This window comes from Daphnia pulicaria, chromosome 7, assembly GCF_021234035.1.
Source record: "Daphnia pulicaria isolate SC F1-1A chromosome 7, SC_F0-13Bv2, whole genome shotgun sequence".
Taxonomy (NCBI): domain Eukaryota; kingdom Metazoa; phylum Arthropoda; class Branchiopoda; order Diplostraca; family Daphniidae; genus Daphnia; species Daphnia pulicaria.
Window position 1 is genome coordinate 12,903,702 of NC_060919.1, and position 18,810 is coordinate 12,922,511.

At 40.0% G+C, this 18,810-nt stretch overlaps 3 protein-coding genes and 1 long non-coding RNA gene across 5 annotated transcripts; 1 reads left to right on the forward strand and 3 right to left on the reverse strand.

The window, feature by feature from the left end:
- Positions 1–396: 396 nt before the first annotated feature.
- Positions 397–1,708, reverse strand: LOC124349258. Of its 2 annotated transcripts, XM_046799721.1 has the most exons (5): positions 1,416–1,706; positions 1,107–1,315; positions 892–1,047; positions 723–827; positions 397–652 (listed from the first exon to the last, which is right to left on the reverse strand). In XM_046799721.1, the coding sequence occupies exons 2-5, from the start codon at positions 1,309–1,311 to the stop codon at positions 450–452; spliced, it is 669 nt and encodes a 222-aa protein (XP_046655677.1). In that variant the 5' UTR covers positions 1,312–1,315; positions 1,416–1,706; the 3' UTR covers positions 397–449. The 2 variants fall into 2 exon arrangements, with proteins under 2 accessions (XP_046655677.1, XP_046655678.1); XM_046799722.1 differs by lacking the exon at positions 1,107–1,315 and having other exon boundaries at positions 1,416–1,708.
- Positions 1,709–3,102: 1,394 nt separating this feature from the next.
- On the reverse strand, positions 3,103–5,671 carry LOC124349257 (tryptophan 2,3-dioxygenase-like). The gene is made up of 11 exons (XM_046799720.1): positions 5,451–5,671; positions 5,219–5,291; positions 5,024–5,117; positions 4,889–4,956; positions 4,760–4,825; positions 4,536–4,673; positions 4,198–4,425; positions 3,936–4,079; positions 3,763–3,868; positions 3,586–3,679; positions 3,103–3,517 (listed from the first exon to the last, which is right to left on the reverse strand). Exons 1-11 carry the CDS (start codon positions 5,486–5,488, stop codon positions 3,301–3,303), a joined length of 1,266 nt encoding a protein of 421 aa, XP_046655676.1. The 5' UTR covers positions 5,489–5,671; the 3' UTR covers positions 3,103–3,300.
- A 6,311-nt stretch (positions 5,672–11,982) lies between these two features.
- On the reverse strand, positions 11,983–18,028 carry LOC124349233 (periostin-like). The gene is made up of 14 exons (XM_046799673.1): positions 17,659–18,028; positions 16,171–16,269; positions 15,352–15,416; positions 15,136–15,242; positions 14,831–15,046; positions 14,568–14,699; positions 14,335–14,506; positions 13,850–14,059; positions 13,650–13,787; positions 13,464–13,579; positions 13,191–13,381; positions 12,942–13,107; positions 12,696–12,818; positions 11,983–12,622 (listed from the first exon to the last, which is right to left on the reverse strand). Exons 1-14 carry the CDS (start codon positions 17,775–17,777, stop codon positions 12,503–12,505), a joined length of 1,974 nt encoding a protein of 657 aa, XP_046655629.1. The 5' UTR covers positions 17,778–18,028; the 3' UTR covers positions 11,983–12,502.
- On the forward strand, positions 16,433–17,903 carry LOC124349237. The gene is made up of 2 exons (XR_006920252.1): positions 16,433–17,105; positions 17,348–17,903. It is a non-coding gene; the product is annotated as an uncharacterized LOC124349237 (long non-coding RNA).
- Positions 18,029–18,810: the final 782 nt, after the last annotated feature.

The window sequence follows — 18,810 nt, forward strand, 5'->3', positions numbered from 1 at the left end:
CCTTCCGGTGACGTCTAGTAGCCTAAATGTGACAGTACGTGTAACCTTTAAGCCGAACTCGTCAGTGTTTCAAATAATTTCACATTTCACAGTATGTTTTCCAAATAAATTAATTATACAGTAGAAGACTAATAGATTTATTTTGTATGCATCAACATTTAGCAATGGGTGGCCACTACAGTTTATATAATATCGTTTTGCCGTCTTTATTAGTAAGCCGCTCAGCCTAATGGCCTACCAACGTCATGCCGCTAAGCCTATCTGCCTATCTATCTTAATAATAAGCCAATTCTATAATACTAAGCCAAAGCCAGTATTATACGAATATAAGTCTCAGCACTCTATGTGTTGCTTAAACTCCAATAGATTACATGTGATTAATTACACACATTTTTCTGTATCAGTCTTTATTATAGTTTGAAAATGTGAATTTTTAACCAATTAAAATTTCATTTAAAAATTGATAATTTTCCCTGCATTTGAGCTTTCGTAGCCAAGTCAGCCAATCGTTCAGCTAAATCTTGATTGGCCAACTCGAGGTCACGCTTCTGTGATTCCAGCAAAGCTACACGAGCTGAAAGGGATGCGACTTCTTGCTTCAGCATTGATACATTACATGCTTCACTGAGGTCAACTTCTTGAGCATCAGTTCCTATAATAAAACCAAGTACGTATGACAAGTATTTATCAAACTTGCTCTAACAAAAAATTATGCTTTATACCTTCTGAGTGGGCTGGTGTCTCCACAACTTGTGCATCATCTGCCAAGACTTCCAAGCGTGTGTCAACTGGCAGAGATAAGCTGATAGCTGGTGTATTTGACAAATCTAAAATTACAACTATTAATATTGTTTGCTAACTATTTCAAGTTGTGTATAACTTTTAATATACTTGTTTCTCTCTTCCTTTTTTCAGGCTTTGGCAGGTTAGAGATTTTAATGAAGCGTTTGGCTCGCTGAGCCACTGCATCTCCTTTTGATTGTGGCTCAAGATTCTTGTTAGGAGCCCAATCGACATCCTTTTTCATCAGGTGATAACTTGGACCTCCTGTTAATCAATAGTGAATATATTTATATCTAACTATTTAAACTAAAAATATGTCTTGCCTGACTCAAAATGTGCACAACAAACTTTTATTTTAGGTGTTACACTACTTTCTGACAGATTCAATCGTTTCAGCCATTCATTCCTTCTCAATTGGGTTAATGGGTCGCAGGGTTTAACGATTGGGATTGAATAGAACTTAGGATTATTGTCTTTATCGTTTCTTTTATACTTGCGTCCACATCCAACTACACAACACACCCTCATTTCTCTGCATAAAACCAAAACAAGGTTTTACATTTAAATTTTTAGCCCAAAACAATTTTTTAGTCCTAGTAAATTATACATCAAATTAACGACCGATATCTTACCTAGAGCACTGTGTAATTTTTTTGAAGAAATATTCCGAATTAAAAACACTAGATTTTTTTTATTGAAGCCACTTAGATTTCTTATGGCCTTTGCCATGTAAACGGAAAAAACTACAAAACGCATGCGTTGCCAGATTTCTGGAAGTCGGATTTTCGCGATCTGAAAAAGCCCTATAAAGCGGGTGGCTTGCACCACCAACGCATTTGATTTTGTAATGCTACGTGATCATCTTTTTTAAGGAGGGGTGGCACGTTGTATAATTTTTTTTTAGCCTAATAATAGACGCACAACCCTACATAGCTATAACGAAATCGCCTTGTAGATAATGTAATATCTATAGCCTACTACATACCAATTCTACTCATATGTATTTATAAAAAGCCACTGATTTTCCTAAAGATCAATTTTAAATATCCCAGTGCACTTGTTCTTGGAAATGTTGCTTGCGCAATTTCTTCCATTAATTTCTATTCGACGAAATCCTAAAGCTGATCGATTTCTTGCTGGTTACGTACATTATTCTCATGTACCAGTAATTTGTGTATAAACACGTCCATAATAAGAAAATACCCACATTCTACTGCAGCGATGCTGTTGTATTAAAACATACATATACAATTTTACCTGCAGAAAATGTGTGTTCAATGACTAAAAATAAAAATTCTTTGATTTAAATTCCTGTTTTTGGATACACTATGTTGGGATTTTTAAAAATTTTAACATTCGCTGGTTGACAAAGTAATCACGACCCATGTCAATATGTTTCCTTCCGAAACAACATACGATCACAAGTAAATTGATAATGCCAAAATCAAGAATAAGAACAGTATGAATGGACAGTCCATAAGGAAGACAATGAAACAATAGATAAGCAGCAGTAGGGTGACGACCCAAATAGCCAGAAAGTCCATTATAGTATTTATCGTTTCTGCTATCGGGGGCATCCGCCGAGCGACGCCTGGGATAATGAAAAGACTCATTGGTGAGAGCATTTTTTTATTCACTGTAGAATTCACAACTGGTTCAGTAAATCTGAACTTGGTGTTATTGTATCTAATATATAAATTCAGAAATCAGTAAAATCATGTTTGATGAATTCATTTAGAATCAGTGAGTATTGAGTAAACTCACTTGGCTTAAAGTCCTTGATAATTCCGAACTAAAAAAAAGTATCACAGCTTCTGCTGGTGAGAATGAAATTTTGCTGATCCACACTTAACTGTAATTAGAGTTAATATTATTATTTTAACCAATTGAACTTAAAATGCTTTAGATACGTACAGTAGGCAATTTTAGTTTTAAGCTCTTGGGATATAGGCGCACGTTAAAACCCGTCAGTAAAAGTCGCAACTCACTGCTGAATGAATCTAAGGCCGTTCCTCATGAGTTATAAAACCCGATCAACGTTGACCCGATGTGGCCGATTGCTTCTACGAATTGGCATTTCCAGCTATTTAATGACCTTCATGGAACAACGTACGTCCCCACTTAAAAGAAAAATGCAATAATCGGATCAGAAGATTCACCGTTATTTCTTTTATTCCCTATTTTCTGGCAGTGTATTCACAAATCCTTGACGCGGTATATCGTGATTTCCAAGAAAATTCTTGGCACTGGCCAACGATCTACTGGAGTCAAAGAAACAATTAGTCAAACGTCGTCGACATATTTCACGAGTATTTTTTGTTTGTTTAAGGATTTGGATTAGAATTGTGTATGACTATGAAGTGTCATCCTCCATCAGTTATGCTGTACTTTGAAGACGGTCGTCAGTTATTAGAGCCATGCAGTTTGGAAATTAAGAAACAAAACAAAAATTAAAACGTTGCGGAGGTAATGGGATTCTGAAAAGTGCGGAGGGAAATATTATGTCATTGGGAAATGTTAGAGTGAGAGTTCTCCGGATGTTTCTAGTCCACCAGTACTGCTGCCGCTCTGTGATTTGTTGTCGTCTTCGCTATGGCTAGGGCGATTCTGGGTATGCGGTTCCTCGCGAATGGACAGTCGAGTCTTCATGTGGCGCGATAGGGGCGGAATGTGTTTTCGCGGCAGAATAAACGTCGACAGGTTGAACAAGTCCAAGAACACCTTGTAGCGATCACTGTGAGCGAGTTGAAAAGAATTAGTTAATCATTTTTTGAGTTTAAATGTGCGTGCGTGCACAATCACCTCAAAGTTGATCGCAGGTATTGATAGCCGCTTGATCCACCTGTCCCGATACGCTGAGACCCAATCATCCGCTGGACCAACATAACGTGATTGTCTGAGTTAAGCCAAAAAAATTAATTCCGTCAAATAAAAGAAAATCCAAGCAACTCATTTCTGAAAATGTTTGGGTTAACTTACAGCGCCATTTGGTAATTAGAGAATCGATATCCATCAAAATGCTGAGAAGTTGGTGCGGCTGATTGAAGCGCGGTTCGTCCCGGTAAAAAGTGATCATGATGGCTCCCTATAAAGTCCCAAGTTTTCAATGACATCAACTGACAAAAGTTCGTAAACTAAAAATGTTCACACACCTGAAGAGCCTTGTGGCTGAAACGCCTCTCCCCGCGCGCAACCAGAGCATTGTGAATGTCTACATCGAAGATGGAGTCGAAAAGCTCCTTCTTCTTCTGGCACTCGTTCAGCAAATGCACTTTCAACGGTTCATCCGTCGTCGCCTGATACACACGACCAAATAATTAATTTTAAAAGGCGATCCAAAATTGAATAATTGTGTTTTTAGGAAAATGAAATTAATTCATTATTTTCATTTTGTCCTTCAATCCGAATGCTTACCTCGGCTTCTTTTTGCTGATCTCTGATCAAAGCTTCAACAGTTTGTTGATATTGGGTCCAGAAATTACTGGGGTGCTCTTCGTCCAAACCAGGTGTCCTCTCCAGCCACTTTTGAACCAATTCGCAGAGTGAAGGTTCACTTTCCGATCGCTCCAGCTCGATCATGGCGGCTTTATCGTTACCAAATACTTTGATGTAATTTGATTGATTATAACGCACTCGATGTTCCTGAAATTAATGAAAATCAAAAAAAAAATTAATCTTTCAGCATGACAGCACCCGACGGGAAGATTGACATTTGTAAGTCTGAAGGATCAGCTGACGGCCGTTCTATATACCTGTCGTATTCCTAGTTTGTTCTCAAGCAGCCGGAACTGGAGGCTTTGGAAGCCTGAGCTGGGCGTTAAATATTCGCGGAATTCCATGAAATCCAGGGGCGTCATCGTCTCGAGAATCATTACTTGATCTCTCAGCAACTTCGCACCCAAGGAAAATAAATAGGCAAATACTTAAATATCTCCAAAATTTAACGAGCGAGCGATTTGTTGAGTTTTTTTTTTACCTTCCAGATGAGAACGATACGATTCATTCTCTTGAGGACTTCTAGCATTTTGCGTTCTTCAATTTCCTGTTGTCGTTAAATTGTTTAAACATTTGAGAAATATTGTACTATATTTAAGTATATATATACCTCGTTAGAAAACATTTCGCGGACTGAATCCAATTCGTACAGAATCTGCTTGAACCACAACTCGTAGGCTGGATGACAGAATTTAATTTAGTGAAATTAGATTGCGCTTGGTTAAATAAATCAAGCTTCCTTTACCTTGATGTGTAACGATGAAAAGGTGTTCGTCGTGAACGGTTTCACTGCCAAGCTGTTCACTCATCAGTCGTTGGCCGTCTAAGATCTTGTCCAACTGCAAATTCATTTGCCACATAATTGTGATTATTATTGTTTTCTGTGTTGAGTGATTAGGATAGGGATGTAACGTTTTCAATCAACCGTTTTATTATTTACCTGTAAGTATTCGCCGTACATCATCCCTGTAGAATGTTCGGCCATGTTGATTCCTTCCTGGGGATCAGTCGACCTGCTCAAATGGGGGCCACATAACAAAATTAAAAAATAAGAAGAAGAAGAAGAACAGAGAATTAGTATGGACACTGAAAGCATGCTTCTATTGATTTTTTTACGCGCCATTGATTAGTAACGAACTCATAAAAGGATAACAGCAGTCTAATATAATCACCTAAATCCGTTGTTCATTGGACATCCGTTGCCACTCATTTTGACAAAAATATGTCTGTTTCGCTTACCGAACCAAATCAAATAACTTGATATTTTAATGATATTTTTTTTTTCCGAACCCAAATTTTTGTGTGACTGGGGAATAAAAACTGGGGTGGAGAGCGTCAAAGTAAAAAAAAGAGCTAAGACACTGCGCGCAAAGGACTGACGAGGTCGACACCGATCGCCTCCGCTTTTTATATAAGAGAGCCCTGAGCTTTCCTGTTTGGCTATGGGCCCTCCTTTTTTTCCACTGGAATAGATAGAGAGGGGGGGGGGGGGGGGGTTCGGGTTGCTGGTGGGCTGGGTTTTTGACAGCCAACAGAAATACATAAGTACTGCTTCATACGCCATGGACGTGTCTTTTTATTAGCCGGCAAGACTCAAAATGCCACGCAAAATTATTTTAAAATTCCCTTTTTTTTTCGTTTTGTCGATTCTCTCAGTATCACATCATTGAACTTGTTCAAATTGATTTGCAACGCACTTGTTTCAACATGTTTATTATCTGTAACCCTTTCCCAATACCGGCAATACGTGACGTCCGCCCAGTACTTAATAGTTAGCATATCGACGTATTACCAAATGTCATTTGTCGGATCACTGACCGTCGCGCGACTCCTTCAATCCAACGGTGCTCGACTCGCCGGCACACGCGGCTTTTTCCCGGAAAATTCAAGAGCACCGGCACCTGCCGCCGGTAAGGTATTATTAATGAGGCGAGACTCCATTTTTAGCCCGTCAAACTGGTTTTTTTGTTTTGTTTTTTTGTTTTTGAAATAAAAGGCGAATGACGTTCTTTCTCTTTTTCTTTGCGTCATTTCAGAAGTTGGTTTCATCATTTTGTGTTTGTTCGCATCTTGTTTTTACACTGGCGACTTGGACAACAAGAAAGATAAGCATGGCTATAACTTTGAAGAGTTTTAAATTTCTTACGAGTTTTTTGTTTTTGTTTTTTAATGTTATTAAAATGCAAAAGATTAGTTGGTAATTGAAATAATCACGTGATTGAGGCGTGGTTCCACTCCCACGGCTGTTTCCAACTCCGATGTCCAATCAGGAGAGTTTAGAATGCTCCACTTCACGATTTCGCACCAAATGGTCGACGGGATACTCTTAGTCTTACGACGAAGATAGCGTCTAATTTGTGTGTGTCGTAAAAATTATTGCATCGCACTCGTGATAAAATAAAAACTGCCGATGCGCATAGATGAATATTGCAAGGATGAAATTGCTAATTTTAGAAAAGAAACGGGATTTTGGGGTTTATATCAAGATTGGCACCAGGTTACATTTTTGCGTCAATCAGCAGTCACCACCCAGATGTGATCGCAACTCATTATTGATGCACCAGCCGCTAATTTCTAAGACAAATATCCGGAAACCAGTGTTACGCATCATTTTGCGTTCCTATTGAAGATTATATAAGATGTCAGTCGTAACATTTTGACAAGCTGTTCCGGTATTCCTCAGCACTCTCGGCTTGCGTGCGGGCACAGTGTGATCACGTGAGCACGTCATACATATTCTTCTTACAACCCAAGTTCTTAGCCATATTCTGTAGCAACCTGATGGCAAAACAACCTGACGGTAACTACCTACCTACCCCAACGGGTGGGTGGCACGATGGCTATATGTACATACGTAATAACGCAGACGGAAACACCCAGACAGGTTATAGGGTGGCTATATGGCGATCTAGCGATATAGGTGTTGTATGTGCACCTCTATTGTATGCAATCCCCCCCCTCTTCCTTGTACACTCATAAGAGTTCCGTTGTGTGTATTTAGACGCTTGCATAGACGATCTATAGCGCCGTAATCATATCTTCCTTTCGACGGGCAGTACTAGTAAGTCTTCTGTGCTGCAGACTTCCACCAGAGCAGCTTAAACAAAAACAAAAAATGGGTTCTTTTTTTTAAAACATGTATTTCGTTTTTCTCTCTTTATAATGTACGGCATTTCGACGGCGCCACTCTTTTTTTTTCTTCATCTTTTTCTTCTTATATTGTACGTGACATCGAACACGAAGCGCATCGAGTTTTGTCGCATTCACATTCGCTCATTGTCGTTTCTTTGAGTCAATTTGCCCTTTTGTTTTTTGTTTTTATATAGGCGGAGTTATAGGCTGGTCGGCTGAAATACTTTCACCAGTGTTTATCTCTAAATCCGGCACGGTCGTGTACCACTGTACTCCGTGTCATGGAGTCCGACGGCTCGACAGATATAAATGGACACAAAAAGGCGGTTTCCATCGGATGGACAAACGCCAACTACTGTAACAAATCAAGTTGAATAGGTCAGCAGCTCAATAACCCAGCAGCAGCCATGCCAGCCCAGCGCGGAGCAGCGCAGCACGCAGTCCATATTAATAATATGGCCGAGTTGACGAGACTTGAATAAACAGTCGGATTTATTTCACAAAACGCGTGTTCGTGAAATTGTTGTTGGCCAGCAGAAATCCAGACTTCATCAGAAACGAGAAAGAAGGCAAAGAGATAACAACACGAACCCGAGACAAGCCCTCGTGAAATCAGCCTCACCATTGGTTGGTTGAGGACGTGCCATTAGGGCATGTCTTCTGGACAATCGCCCGTTGCCGGCCCAAATTTTTACGCAAAAGCAAATGAATAAATGATATGGCGACACAACCAGACACATGTATATTATATACACACACGATATTTACAGATAAAATGGAAATTAGCTCGGGGATTGAATATCTTTCCCCTCATTAATTCCACCTCCTGCGAGAAGAAGGGCTTCGTCTCGTCGTAGCTTGGTGGGCCAAATTTTTTCCGTTGCGACATCTATACACCACAAGAGACGCAATTTCTCCGTTTGTTTCTTCCACCAAAAAATGGGAAACCGGGAGCGAAAAACATTCTTTCGCCAGAAGAGACACAACATATGTATCTTGTCAACAAGGCTTCCAAATCGTGTACACACTTCTTGCAACTCTCCATAAAAAGAAAACAAGAAAACACAAAAAAAAAAAAAAAAAATACAGGTTGACCATTTCGGCTTTATTTATATGTTCCAGTTATCAAGTTTGGGTTTCTAACTGATGGTGCGTTGATGATATTTAGAAGGAAAATAAAATAAAAGATGAAATCAGCTCAGCTGATAAGATCAAAGTTCATTTGACAGATTGAAAGCGCGTTGATAAACTCTTAACATCGCCGGGTTTCCATCCGGTTGTTTGATCTCGTTGAAATGTTTCCATGGAAGGCGATGGAAGGTACGTTATTGGTTCATACAGGCAAAACTTGATCGTTGATCGAACGATGTCCTGGGATCATACAAGTACATAGCCTCAAAAAATCAACAAGGAAATGTTGAAAGTTGAAACACAACGATATCTTTTTGTATTGGGTTTGTGTTTATCCGCGACCTTATGTTTTAGTCTCGTCATTTTATTTGATTTGTTTGTTTTCATTTTTCTCAATACACAAAAATGTTTTTACCGCCGCCAGCTATACAGATATATTGCGTTCTATTCTTTGAAAGAAAACAGCGAAGTTGCGTAGGATATGCGCAGTTGCTCCAGCCTCGGCGCTTCATTAGCATGCATCGCCAAATCGCTAGCTGAAAAGAAATGCATTCGCAACTTCCAATTTTGACTTTCCACACATAAGTATAGCCTACATGGATTCGAGGTAATAGCGCGTAATTACATTGCTGGATAGCACAATCCAAAAAAGGCAATGTGCGCTAGAAATCTGTTCCAGGAATTGCACTTTTTTTTAAAATTTGAATCTTCTTTAATTTACAAATATTTTTCTGCGCCAAATATCAATCTGAATTTTCGTTATTGAAAATAATTTGTGTTCCGTGAAATTCGAAGTTTTATTTAGAGAACTTACTATTACATAATTCCTTGGCCTGGTTCGTTCATGTCTAGCGCGTCTAGCGGGACAGATTAACCCCATCTGCTGCTACTGTCCCCCCTACCCAGCTACTGTCACTTTCGTCGGAGAGTGTGTGAACCTTTAGTGATGCTTCGTTTTACTTCAGATTCGACTCGAGCGAAAGGGTTTCCCTTTATACAAGCAAGCAAAGCATTAAGTGTCACTGTGCAATGTCTAGTCTACCTTTTTCCCATGTCTCTATAGTCTAGATGTACATGTATAAAAAAAAGCTCATTGTTGCTCATGAGTTGTAATAATAACGCTCCATCGCTGTATATATAGTGTCACCGTAGTATATACTACATCACCAAGTATATGAAGACTGTTTGAAGGCTTCTTTTTCTCCCTCTCTTTCTTCCCAGCCAGTCTATATCTCTACTTTTAAGGCGTATCGCATTCTTTCCCTCTTGCATGGTTTATTTTTTGTTTTACTTTGGGCTGTCCACAATTCAAAGACGGAGAAAAAGAACGCCGTCCTATATTACGTATGTTATTAATTCCTACCCAGTCCAGCAAAAGTAAACGAATGATTTTTTTGGGATTTCCCCCCTATTTGCGTTGCGTAATGACTAATAAAATAGCGCTCCCAGGTAATGGAATATCTATATAAAGAAACCTTTTACTTTATAGACCAACATTTGTCTTGGATTAAATAGATATGATGATGAAATCTCGTAGACTTGTACGCATATACGGCATATACGGCGGTTTTCTGTTTGTTTGTTTGTTTTTTGGTTTCGGTTTCTATTGATCGTTTTTCGTTATTTTATTTTACTGCCCACTTTATTTTTTCCCCACAAAATTGCACTTATCAAAATTTGTTGAAATCAACGTATCTCAATAGCTGGAAGTAAAATTTACTACAAAAACACTACAAGTATTATAGCCTTCTTTGACGCCTAGTCTACTTGTATCCTTTATTGTTACAATTTTTACTGCCTACTAAGTAGTTCAAATTCATAAAGCGTTCAAGGGTGTATACGTAACTTAAAATACATCACCATTCAAAGCCTATGTTATGATGTTATGAGCGCCTATACCGTTTGTCGATACTATGGTACTTATATAATCATTGGAAATAAAGAAAATGTTTAGCCAAAAATTCAGGTTGTTGTCAGTTCTTTTACTGCGCGATGCTGATTGCAGACTTTTGTAGTTAAAAAAAAAATTAAAATGGCATTATTAACACCAATATTGATTATACCCCCCCGTCTTGTTTATATAGTTTAAGTGGTTTAAAATGATACCTTTCCCTTTGTATTAGGTGCGAAGCAACAAGCCAGTCGACCTACTGTGTAAGAGCTATTTGTCGACAGTTGGCCCATTTGGGCAGTCCTCTTGAATTATACATACACGGAAATGGCAAAAACCGGTACCGGGTAGCTAATCAAAATTAAATCAATTCCAAAATAAGGAAAAAAACAGGGTATACTTAGTTTGTAAATAAAATCATTCATTTGGTACAGATTTCTTACTCGGCATTAATTTCGGCAGAGGAATCCTTGTTTTTTTTTTTTTTTAGATTTGAAATGTGAGTTTGCGCAATGGCTATAGCAACGGGTCTGAATGACTCTTACAAGTTACAATGACTTCGCCAAGGACGTCATTTTATTTTCAATTAGGCAAATAAATGCACTAAATAAATTCAAAACATAATAATGAGTATACGTTAAGCAATTTAGGAATCAAGGGGTGGTCCAGTGCTTGGTCGGTCTTAAAAGGATACCAAAAGAGATAAAGGAGTGCTGAGATGAAATGTTTCCCCGAATCGCTCGACCTTCCATTTAACAGTTGCGCCAAATTTAACACTAACACTATAAGGCCATTTCAAGTTATTAGCAATAATATAGTATGACCCAAGACATTTTACTTCGCTTCTGTAATGATGTATGCTGTTCGCGCTTTCTTTTCGCGTTGTAAATTCTAAACGTATGTGAAAAGTTTTCATTTTTTTTTTAAGTTAACCCAACTATGGAATAATTGCGATAAAAATAGCTAAATATTTCGTTTTGCCCAACATGTATCACGAATCATATATGAAGTTGGTTCCACTTGAGGAAAGTTAAAGAAGTCATGAGCAGGTGTGGTTCAATCCCAAACTCAAGCTATCTACATCTACATATATTAGGCTCGGCCATGTGTATGACACCTTATTTATCTTGCGGGGCTGAAGGGAGTAAAACGCCTTATTCAAAAAGCTTAAAAAATTTAACCCACACAGAGTGGGTTACATAACCAATCGGATTCGCTTACATTTCAGGAAGAAGAAAAAAAATAATCGGGGAAAATAAGTTTTAGCCGGTTTTGACTTACTGTGTAAATAGTACCATATGCAAATGGGACCTTGTTACTTGTGTTCTGGCTTATAGGGCGTCTAACACTATTTTTTAATTGAATGTTTAAACTAAATCGGCCTGGGCCGTGCTATAAACTAGATAATCAATAAGATTCTCGGGGGGTAGTAATTTTGTAGTTTAATGATCGATCTAAATCAAGTTCGGAATCGAGAGTATTAGCGTGATGAAATAATGGTTTAACTGAACGATGGCTGCCATCGCCGTTAAAAATAAAATTGACAAGCATTGAATAACACTGGTGACAGCAGTGTGATGTACTGGATTAGCTATGTTGCATTTTTCAAGCCATTCCCTTGATAAAAGTATTGAATCTGGTTTTACATAAGACATTATTGGCTTTCGTATATGGTGTGTCATGCCGGCTCCACAAATCCAAATAGCAGAACAACTGAAAAAACTCAAAATTAAAACAAAAAAAAAAGTTATTATGAAGGCACACAAGTGGTTGAGTGAGTGAGAGGGGGAAAGTGGTCAAATAAGATAAAAGGCTATATGTTTAAGCGTCCTGTAGGAGGGTATAAATGCTTTCCACCGCTGAACAAGAGTATACAGAAAACAAAAGGTATACTTCTGGTGGATCTGAGAGATAATAAAGGAGGAGGGAGATGAACGAAAAAAAGCGCGGGAAAGAAGGAGAAATTCAAACGCGCTACAAATTCGAATTGAATTGAAAACGAGCAAAAAAATTTTAAAAAAGGAAGAATAAATGCGCGTTTTTTTTTATTAGAGTGAGCTCTGTCTCCTTCTACTGGACGAGAGGTTCGGCCTCCTCCTCGTCGATTTCTGGCATCAAGACTTTGTCGATAACGTGGATGACACCGTTCGTGTTCATCAAATCCGTTTTGATGACCGTGGCTTCCTTCACCTATAAAGCAATAGTAAAAATACAGAAAAGCATTACAGACAGTTCATTTTCCATTCGAATAAGGGAAATTTACTTTGAGGACTGTCTCAATCCGTTGAACTGCTAGTGTGCCAAACATCGATGGCAACTTGTAGATCAGATGCGGTCTGAAGGAGTCGGAGTTGAAGAGGCCCGGGACGACGTGATTGGCTACAATCTAATACACGGATGGAATTAGATAATGCAGATCAAACGGAGAGCGCCATCTTTTAGAGTTTTTCTGAGTTGAAAGCTAAAAACCCCAACCAAATAAAAGAAAAACAAAAAAAAAAAAACTGACCGTTTTCAATAAAGAGCGATTCTTCATGGCATTTGCAACCGCCGCCGTTCCTAATTCCTCGAAAGCGGCATCGGTGGGCACGAAGAATGTGGCCGATATGCCACCCGAAGCGAAATCAAGAGCGTCGCTGCCCGTCATCACCAATTCCATCGCTTGGAGGAACGTCCTGTATTGAGTTTGAGAAGAGAAGATTCAGAAAGGATGGTTTGGCTTTCGGCATTTAAAATGAATTTTCGAAGGTAGGTGTACTTAAAATTTCCTTCGCGTCGCAGTAAATCGCCAGCCGAAATGTTGGCCGGAATCATGACGCGGTTGATGATGTGAATGACGCCGTTCTGGCCTTCCATGTCGGCCTTCTCGATGACAGCGCATTCGACTCCGATGGCTTTGCGGTAGACGCTCAAACGGAGAGGATTCTCTTCGTCGAGGGACATGACGATCTAAAAAATTGTGAATTCAACCCGAAAAAAAAATATCTTTTAAAGATTGGTCAAAAAAGATGTCGGAAACATTAAATGATACCTCGCTATCCTTGATTTTGTTGGTGAGAACCCTGCCCTGGGTGGCGTGGTAGAGGATGGCCGCTTGAGCTTTTTCCTGACTTGAACGCATATCTTGTAGAACTGCATCCGGCAGAGCTGTAGACCAAAATAAAAATTAAATTTCATTTTCGAGAAAGCTAAAAAAATAGAGTTAAATCTGATGTACAGTAGAAAGCTGCTTCGGAAGGGATGAAGATGGTGTAGGCACCGAATTTCGAAAATGCCTCTTCCACTCCACCAATTTTGACCAGTTCCATGAAGGTAGTGAGTCTTTGCGACTCGGCCAGCTCAAGAAGATTTTTAGCTTTAATGGCATTCATAAAATTTTAGAAAGTGTCAAACGGTGATATTATTATGTCGTCAAACCTCGGTTGGGTAGGAGGACATCGTCGATCATGTGAACTAAACCGTTGGAACCGAGAACGAAATCATTGCGCATACGAGACCCTTCGACGCTGACGCCCTGCGAGTCGCATTCCAAGCGCAGTCGATTACCGGCGAACGTCCGCATGCTGTGATCGTCGATGATGGCCGTTGTGCATAACGGGTGCACCAGTACGTGGTTCTGCAACAAAGCTTTGTAACAGGGAAGAAGAGTATAAAGCGGAGAAAATACCGAAATCAAAAACACGTCATTTTTGTAAGGTTTCATTTGAGAAAAATTAATCAATCTTGATTTATCTTGATGCCAAATATTTCCCTTAATATTCCAAATTCTAATATCAATCCTATATTAATGTCAGTAAAATTCTATAATATCCGGTCTTTAAAAAAAGATTTAAAATAACGATTGTAGGAAGGTGATGTACTAGCATGCAAATCAGGGCACAAGCTGCTAATACGACCGTTACCCAATCGAGCTTCCTTATCCTTCATGATGGCATCGAGACGGGAAGCCGGAATTTTTTGGAAGGCCTCATCCGAGGGTGCCAGAATGGTGATGGCTGCATTTCCGGCGGACCGCAGTTTATTGAAGAAAGCTGATTCTTCCATGGCTTTGGCCAGAACCGAGAATCGGCCGTCCTATTCAAATGGGATTATTTTTTGTAATGAATTTTGCTGACGAGAATTTAAATTTGGATACCGATGTAACAATCTCCGAAACGTCTCGACTGAGGACTGCACCAGGGTCTAGCAGACTGTCGATGATGTGGACAACACCGTTGGTGGCTTCTTGATCCTTTCGCACTATCGTGCGGCAGTTGACGGTCAACATCTACACAAGTTTATCGAGCAAAGATGAACTCATAATTTTAACCACTGTTCGGGCTTTTAATTGACTTTGAATTGTGTCATATAAATATGATTTGTAATGGTTGTTTTCTATGACTTGCATGGTTTACTCACGCCGCTGGAATATTTGTTGATACGCAAGCGATTGCCGTTGTAGAGTGTCGGTATGGTCTGATCGGCCTGGAAGGTATCAGACGTCACTTTGCGATCGGAGACGTGGTAACGAAGGATCGGATTTTCGATGTTGCCGCGGAAGGAGTCGACACGGGCGCGCAATTCACGCGGTATGTTGGCGAAGGCTTCGTTGGTCGGAGCGAACAACGTAAATGCCTGGCGGTCAATGTTAAAGAGAGATGATCGACTGCTGATGCACACGAAATGCAAATTGAAAAATAATAATAAAAAAAAGGGGTACATACTCCTTCGCGGGCCCATTCTTTCTGCAGACCGGATTCTTCGACGTATTGAACGAAATCCGTGGCTCCCAGCTCGCGTGCCGTTTCCAAAATGTTCTTCAGTGGCTTCACTGTCGAATGAGATTGACGTTATTTTTGTTTCTTTCCCGTTTTTTCTTTTTTTTTTGCGAAATTTTTCTTGAAAATACGGAAATCAATTTCTTTCACACTCTCACATACCTCCTGCGCATCCTTCTTGACCCGGTACGCGATGGAAGCCTTCACAGCACTCGAAACGAAGTACCCTGTCAAAGTAATTTCGATCGACATTTAGAAACTATAAGTAAGGCATCAATTTCTTCATTTTGCATTTGAAACGCAAAACCTAAATGAACACAGACACACTGCTGTACAGACACTCAGACAGACATAATAATAAAAAAAACGGACTATTAAAATATTAAACCTAAAACGAAAATGAATAAATAAATACTATACTACATGAAAAAAGAAAAAAAAAAGAAAACAAGCACTAAACAAAAATAGAGTGCGGGTTACAAAAATATCGGCCACCGAGAATCGACGACAACGGGAACATTGCGAGATGAGCGCGCTGGGAGCCGAGGTAATCAGATCTAAACACATAAACCACCACCATGATAACCCTAGTTGAACGAACGCCATCAAGCAACGGATGAGATTGCTGCGTTCATCGTCATTTTTTTCTCGGCCCCTAAGCGTTCGCGGTTGCCGGACAGAACGCGCATCGTGATGGTGTACACAAGCTGCACTATATATAATGTTAAGGAAGAGTCACACGAACCCAAAACTTTGGACTAATAAAAAAAAAAGAAGAAGAAAACACATACACACCAAAAAAAAAGCGAGAAAATGTTGACATAGATATACGACTATATACACAAGAAGAGTTGGATAATACGCGTGCGTGAAGACTGAAGAGCCAAATAAGCCAAGCCAAGTCAAGCCAAGACAGATGATGACGACGAGACGAAACGGAATGGGAGAATATGGGAATAGGGGGAGGGGAGATTGGCTTACGTTTTCTGGCCACAGATCTTGCGGGGCAGATAGTATTTACACTCTGTCCAGATTTTCCATTTGCTTCCAGGCACTTCTTCCACCACGCAGGCGTTGGGTCTGTAAAAATCAAATGAAACATTTTTTTGGGGTCACATCATCGGCATACAATACACCAGTAAGTTCGAGATTGATCATCACCACCTTCTCATCCATCTCACTTACATAATCATCATCATCATATTTTAAATAAAAAAGACGCAAATTCTAAGGTTGTTCGCCCTTTTTTTTTCGAAGCAAGTTTTGTGATTTATTTATTTAGCTTTGACTCTCCGACTCCGATGACGCGGCGTAAAAAGCAAAAAAATCCCCCCTAGTGATGCAGCACTATGTTGTTTTTTGCGACGCGGCAAGTCACACGGACGACGAACGCTAACGACTCGGGCAGATTTTTCTACGCTGTCTTAATGAATATTGTGCGCAGATACTGGGAAAGCATATCAACATCCAAGCATGGAAGAGCAGTATAGTGTACAATTTACTTGACTATGAAAAGGAAAAAATCGTGACGTAAAAAAAAAATGTAAAAATGTAAATTTGTGTGTGTCGTGCATGGCTGGATTCAAAGAGGGCAAGTCCTTTAATATGGTGATAAAACAACATGGATGAATAACCCATTTGATAGATCAGCGACGGAGATGGATGAACGCGGTGCTGTAGTGATGAAAACTTCCGTACATGGTAGCAAGTGCGCGCCTGTTTGTCAGTCGTATTCAAAATAAAATGTTGTTTATGCGATCGAGATCACCAAACCGTCTAGGATGGGAAATTATACACGACAAGGGAGGTCTACAAGCTGTATAGAAGCTACAACCACAATAAAAACACTGTACATGGCTATCGTGTCGACGGATGGCCTGATCACCTCGCCGCGCACGAACGCGATGGACCTCACGGTAGCGTTTCCCAGCAGTGCTCTTTACCATATAAGCTGAACGGAGAATATTAGATCACGTGACGAATCTTTTGCCTTTCCGGCTCGCTGCAGCTGACCCACAAAAACCCTATTCCCTATTCAGCGTTCAATGAATCACCGCGCCTTTCAATTTAAAAATTTTACCAAGGAAATTGACGCATTTAGATGAATTTTCTATACATTAGCATCAGCAAAACTCAAATGAAGTTGAAATTTCCATAGGCGAAGCTGCAGGACGTCAACCCGGCTGGTGTTATCGACAGGAATGACGATGAACACGAATGCAAACCCAAAAAGAGTTTCACATTGTGACCTTGGCTGGTGTATGGCGATAATTATTCAGAACGGCAGTGCATTGTCCCCCCCGAAAGAACCGTCATCCGAAAAGAATCTGACCAAATAAGGCTCGAGTCCGCAGTCATCAATTGCAAATCCTCCGAGGACTAGCCCGTTTCCTAGTTGGGACGCAGTCGCCTTACTTAACGCTCTCGCCGCATGCCAATAAAAGCCAAAACTAGACGATCTCTGCTTACCCTTGCTGGCGTGCGAATCGGATGTGCCACGAAGGCAACTTGGACTTGTTGGCAGCATCCACCGTGAACCAGGAAGCGCAGCAGAGCAGGACGACAATCAACAGGGAGATGGCTTTCATCGTTCAATTGTTTTTCGCTGTTATTTTCGTTCCAAGTTGTAGCTGATCCACTGTGAGTACTAACTTTTCACGTCACGACGAAGCGCGAAGCTCGGCTTATCTTCTTTCCAAAATAAACAAGTCGAACGAGACGCAAAAAAACAAACAAAACGGGCTGGTTCGTTTTCTCTTCAGATGCCGACGAGATCCAACAATGCTGATCATGCAGCAGCTGAACTGACGCCACAGCTTCGACTGGCGAGGTGCTCTTCTCTCACTATAGTTTGGGCTGTCCATCAGTGCATCGGTGGACGTGGGAGGTAGGGCCTGATACGATTGCGTGAGCGTGAGTGGACCATCGAGTTTCGTCCCGCCTTGTTTGTGCGGTCGCCTTTTCTTGCCCTTTGAGCACGCCGTTTCCGATTTAAAAGCTATAATCAGGACACCATTTGCCATGCAGGGCATTATCGCTTCTTTCGATTTTTCGATTTATTTTATTTTGTACAGCATGAATTCTCCTCTTTAAAAGCCGACGATTCAGATTGCAGACGGTCGGGCATAGGGCCTAAATTGCAATGCACATCTTTTCGCATCTACAAGGTTAATGACTTTTTTCACCATCTAAACAGTTAATACATGTGAAAAGAAAGTGAAGAAAACCCCAACAAAAAATATGAAATTGACCTAAATCATTTAGGTTACGAAAGTTACATTTTAAATTCCTGTTTTCTGCAAAATTTTCATTTATTTTCAGCCAGGGCCACCACGTTATAATTAATCTTGACCATTTATGTGTAGTTTTGTGGAAAAAAAGAATTAAAAAATGTGACTTTCCTAAAATGGCAACGCATGTGGCCTAGGTATAAGCAGCTGAGGGTGGGTGGGTGGCTCGAACAAAATTGACACACAGGGTGAATCACAGCCTTGTGGCCGTAACTGAAGTAGGCTATGAACAAATTCCAAAATGCAAGAGTTATTGAGTTGTTAATGCATGGACTACTCTAACTAAAGGACGGGACTCTTCGGCATTTCCTATGTGGGCCATGTAAATTTT

Coding starts and splice junctions, on each gene's coding strand:
- LOC124349233 (XM_046799673.1), bottom strand. CDS start 17,777: ATGAAAGCCATCTCCCTGTTGATTGTCGTCCTGCTCTGCTGCGCTTCC. Junction 15,243..15,351: donor TCAAGAAGGATGCGCAGGAG/GTATGTGAGAGT, acceptor CTCATTCGACAG/TGAAGCCACTGAAGAACATT. Junction 14,060..14,334: donor GGATAAGGAAGCTCGATTGG/GTAACGGTCGTA, acceptor CCTGTTACAAAG/CTTTGTTGCAGAACCACGTA.
- LOC124349257 (XM_046799720.1), bottom strand. CDS start 5,488: ATGAGTGGCAACGGATGTCCAATGAACAACGGATTTAG. Junction 3,869..3,935: donor TCAGCCACAAGGCTCTTCAG/GTGTGTGAACAT, acceptor GGGACTTTATAG/GGAGCCATCATGATCACTTT. Junction 3,680..3,762: donor TCTAATTACCAAATGGCGCT/GTAAGTTAACCC, acceptor GGCTTAACTCAG/ACAATCACGTTATGTTGGTC.
- LOC124349258 (XM_046799721.1), bottom strand. CDS start 1,311: ATGAGGGTGTGTTGTGTAGTTGGATGTGGACGCAAGTATAAAAGAAAC. Junction 1,048..1,106: donor TTGTGCACATTTTGAGTCAG/GCAAGACATATT, acceptor ATTGATTAACAG/GAGGTCCAAGTTATCACCTG. Junction 828..891: donor AAAAAGGAAGAGAGAAACAA/GTATATTAAAAG, acceptor TTGTAATTTTAG/ATTTGTCAAATACACCAGCT.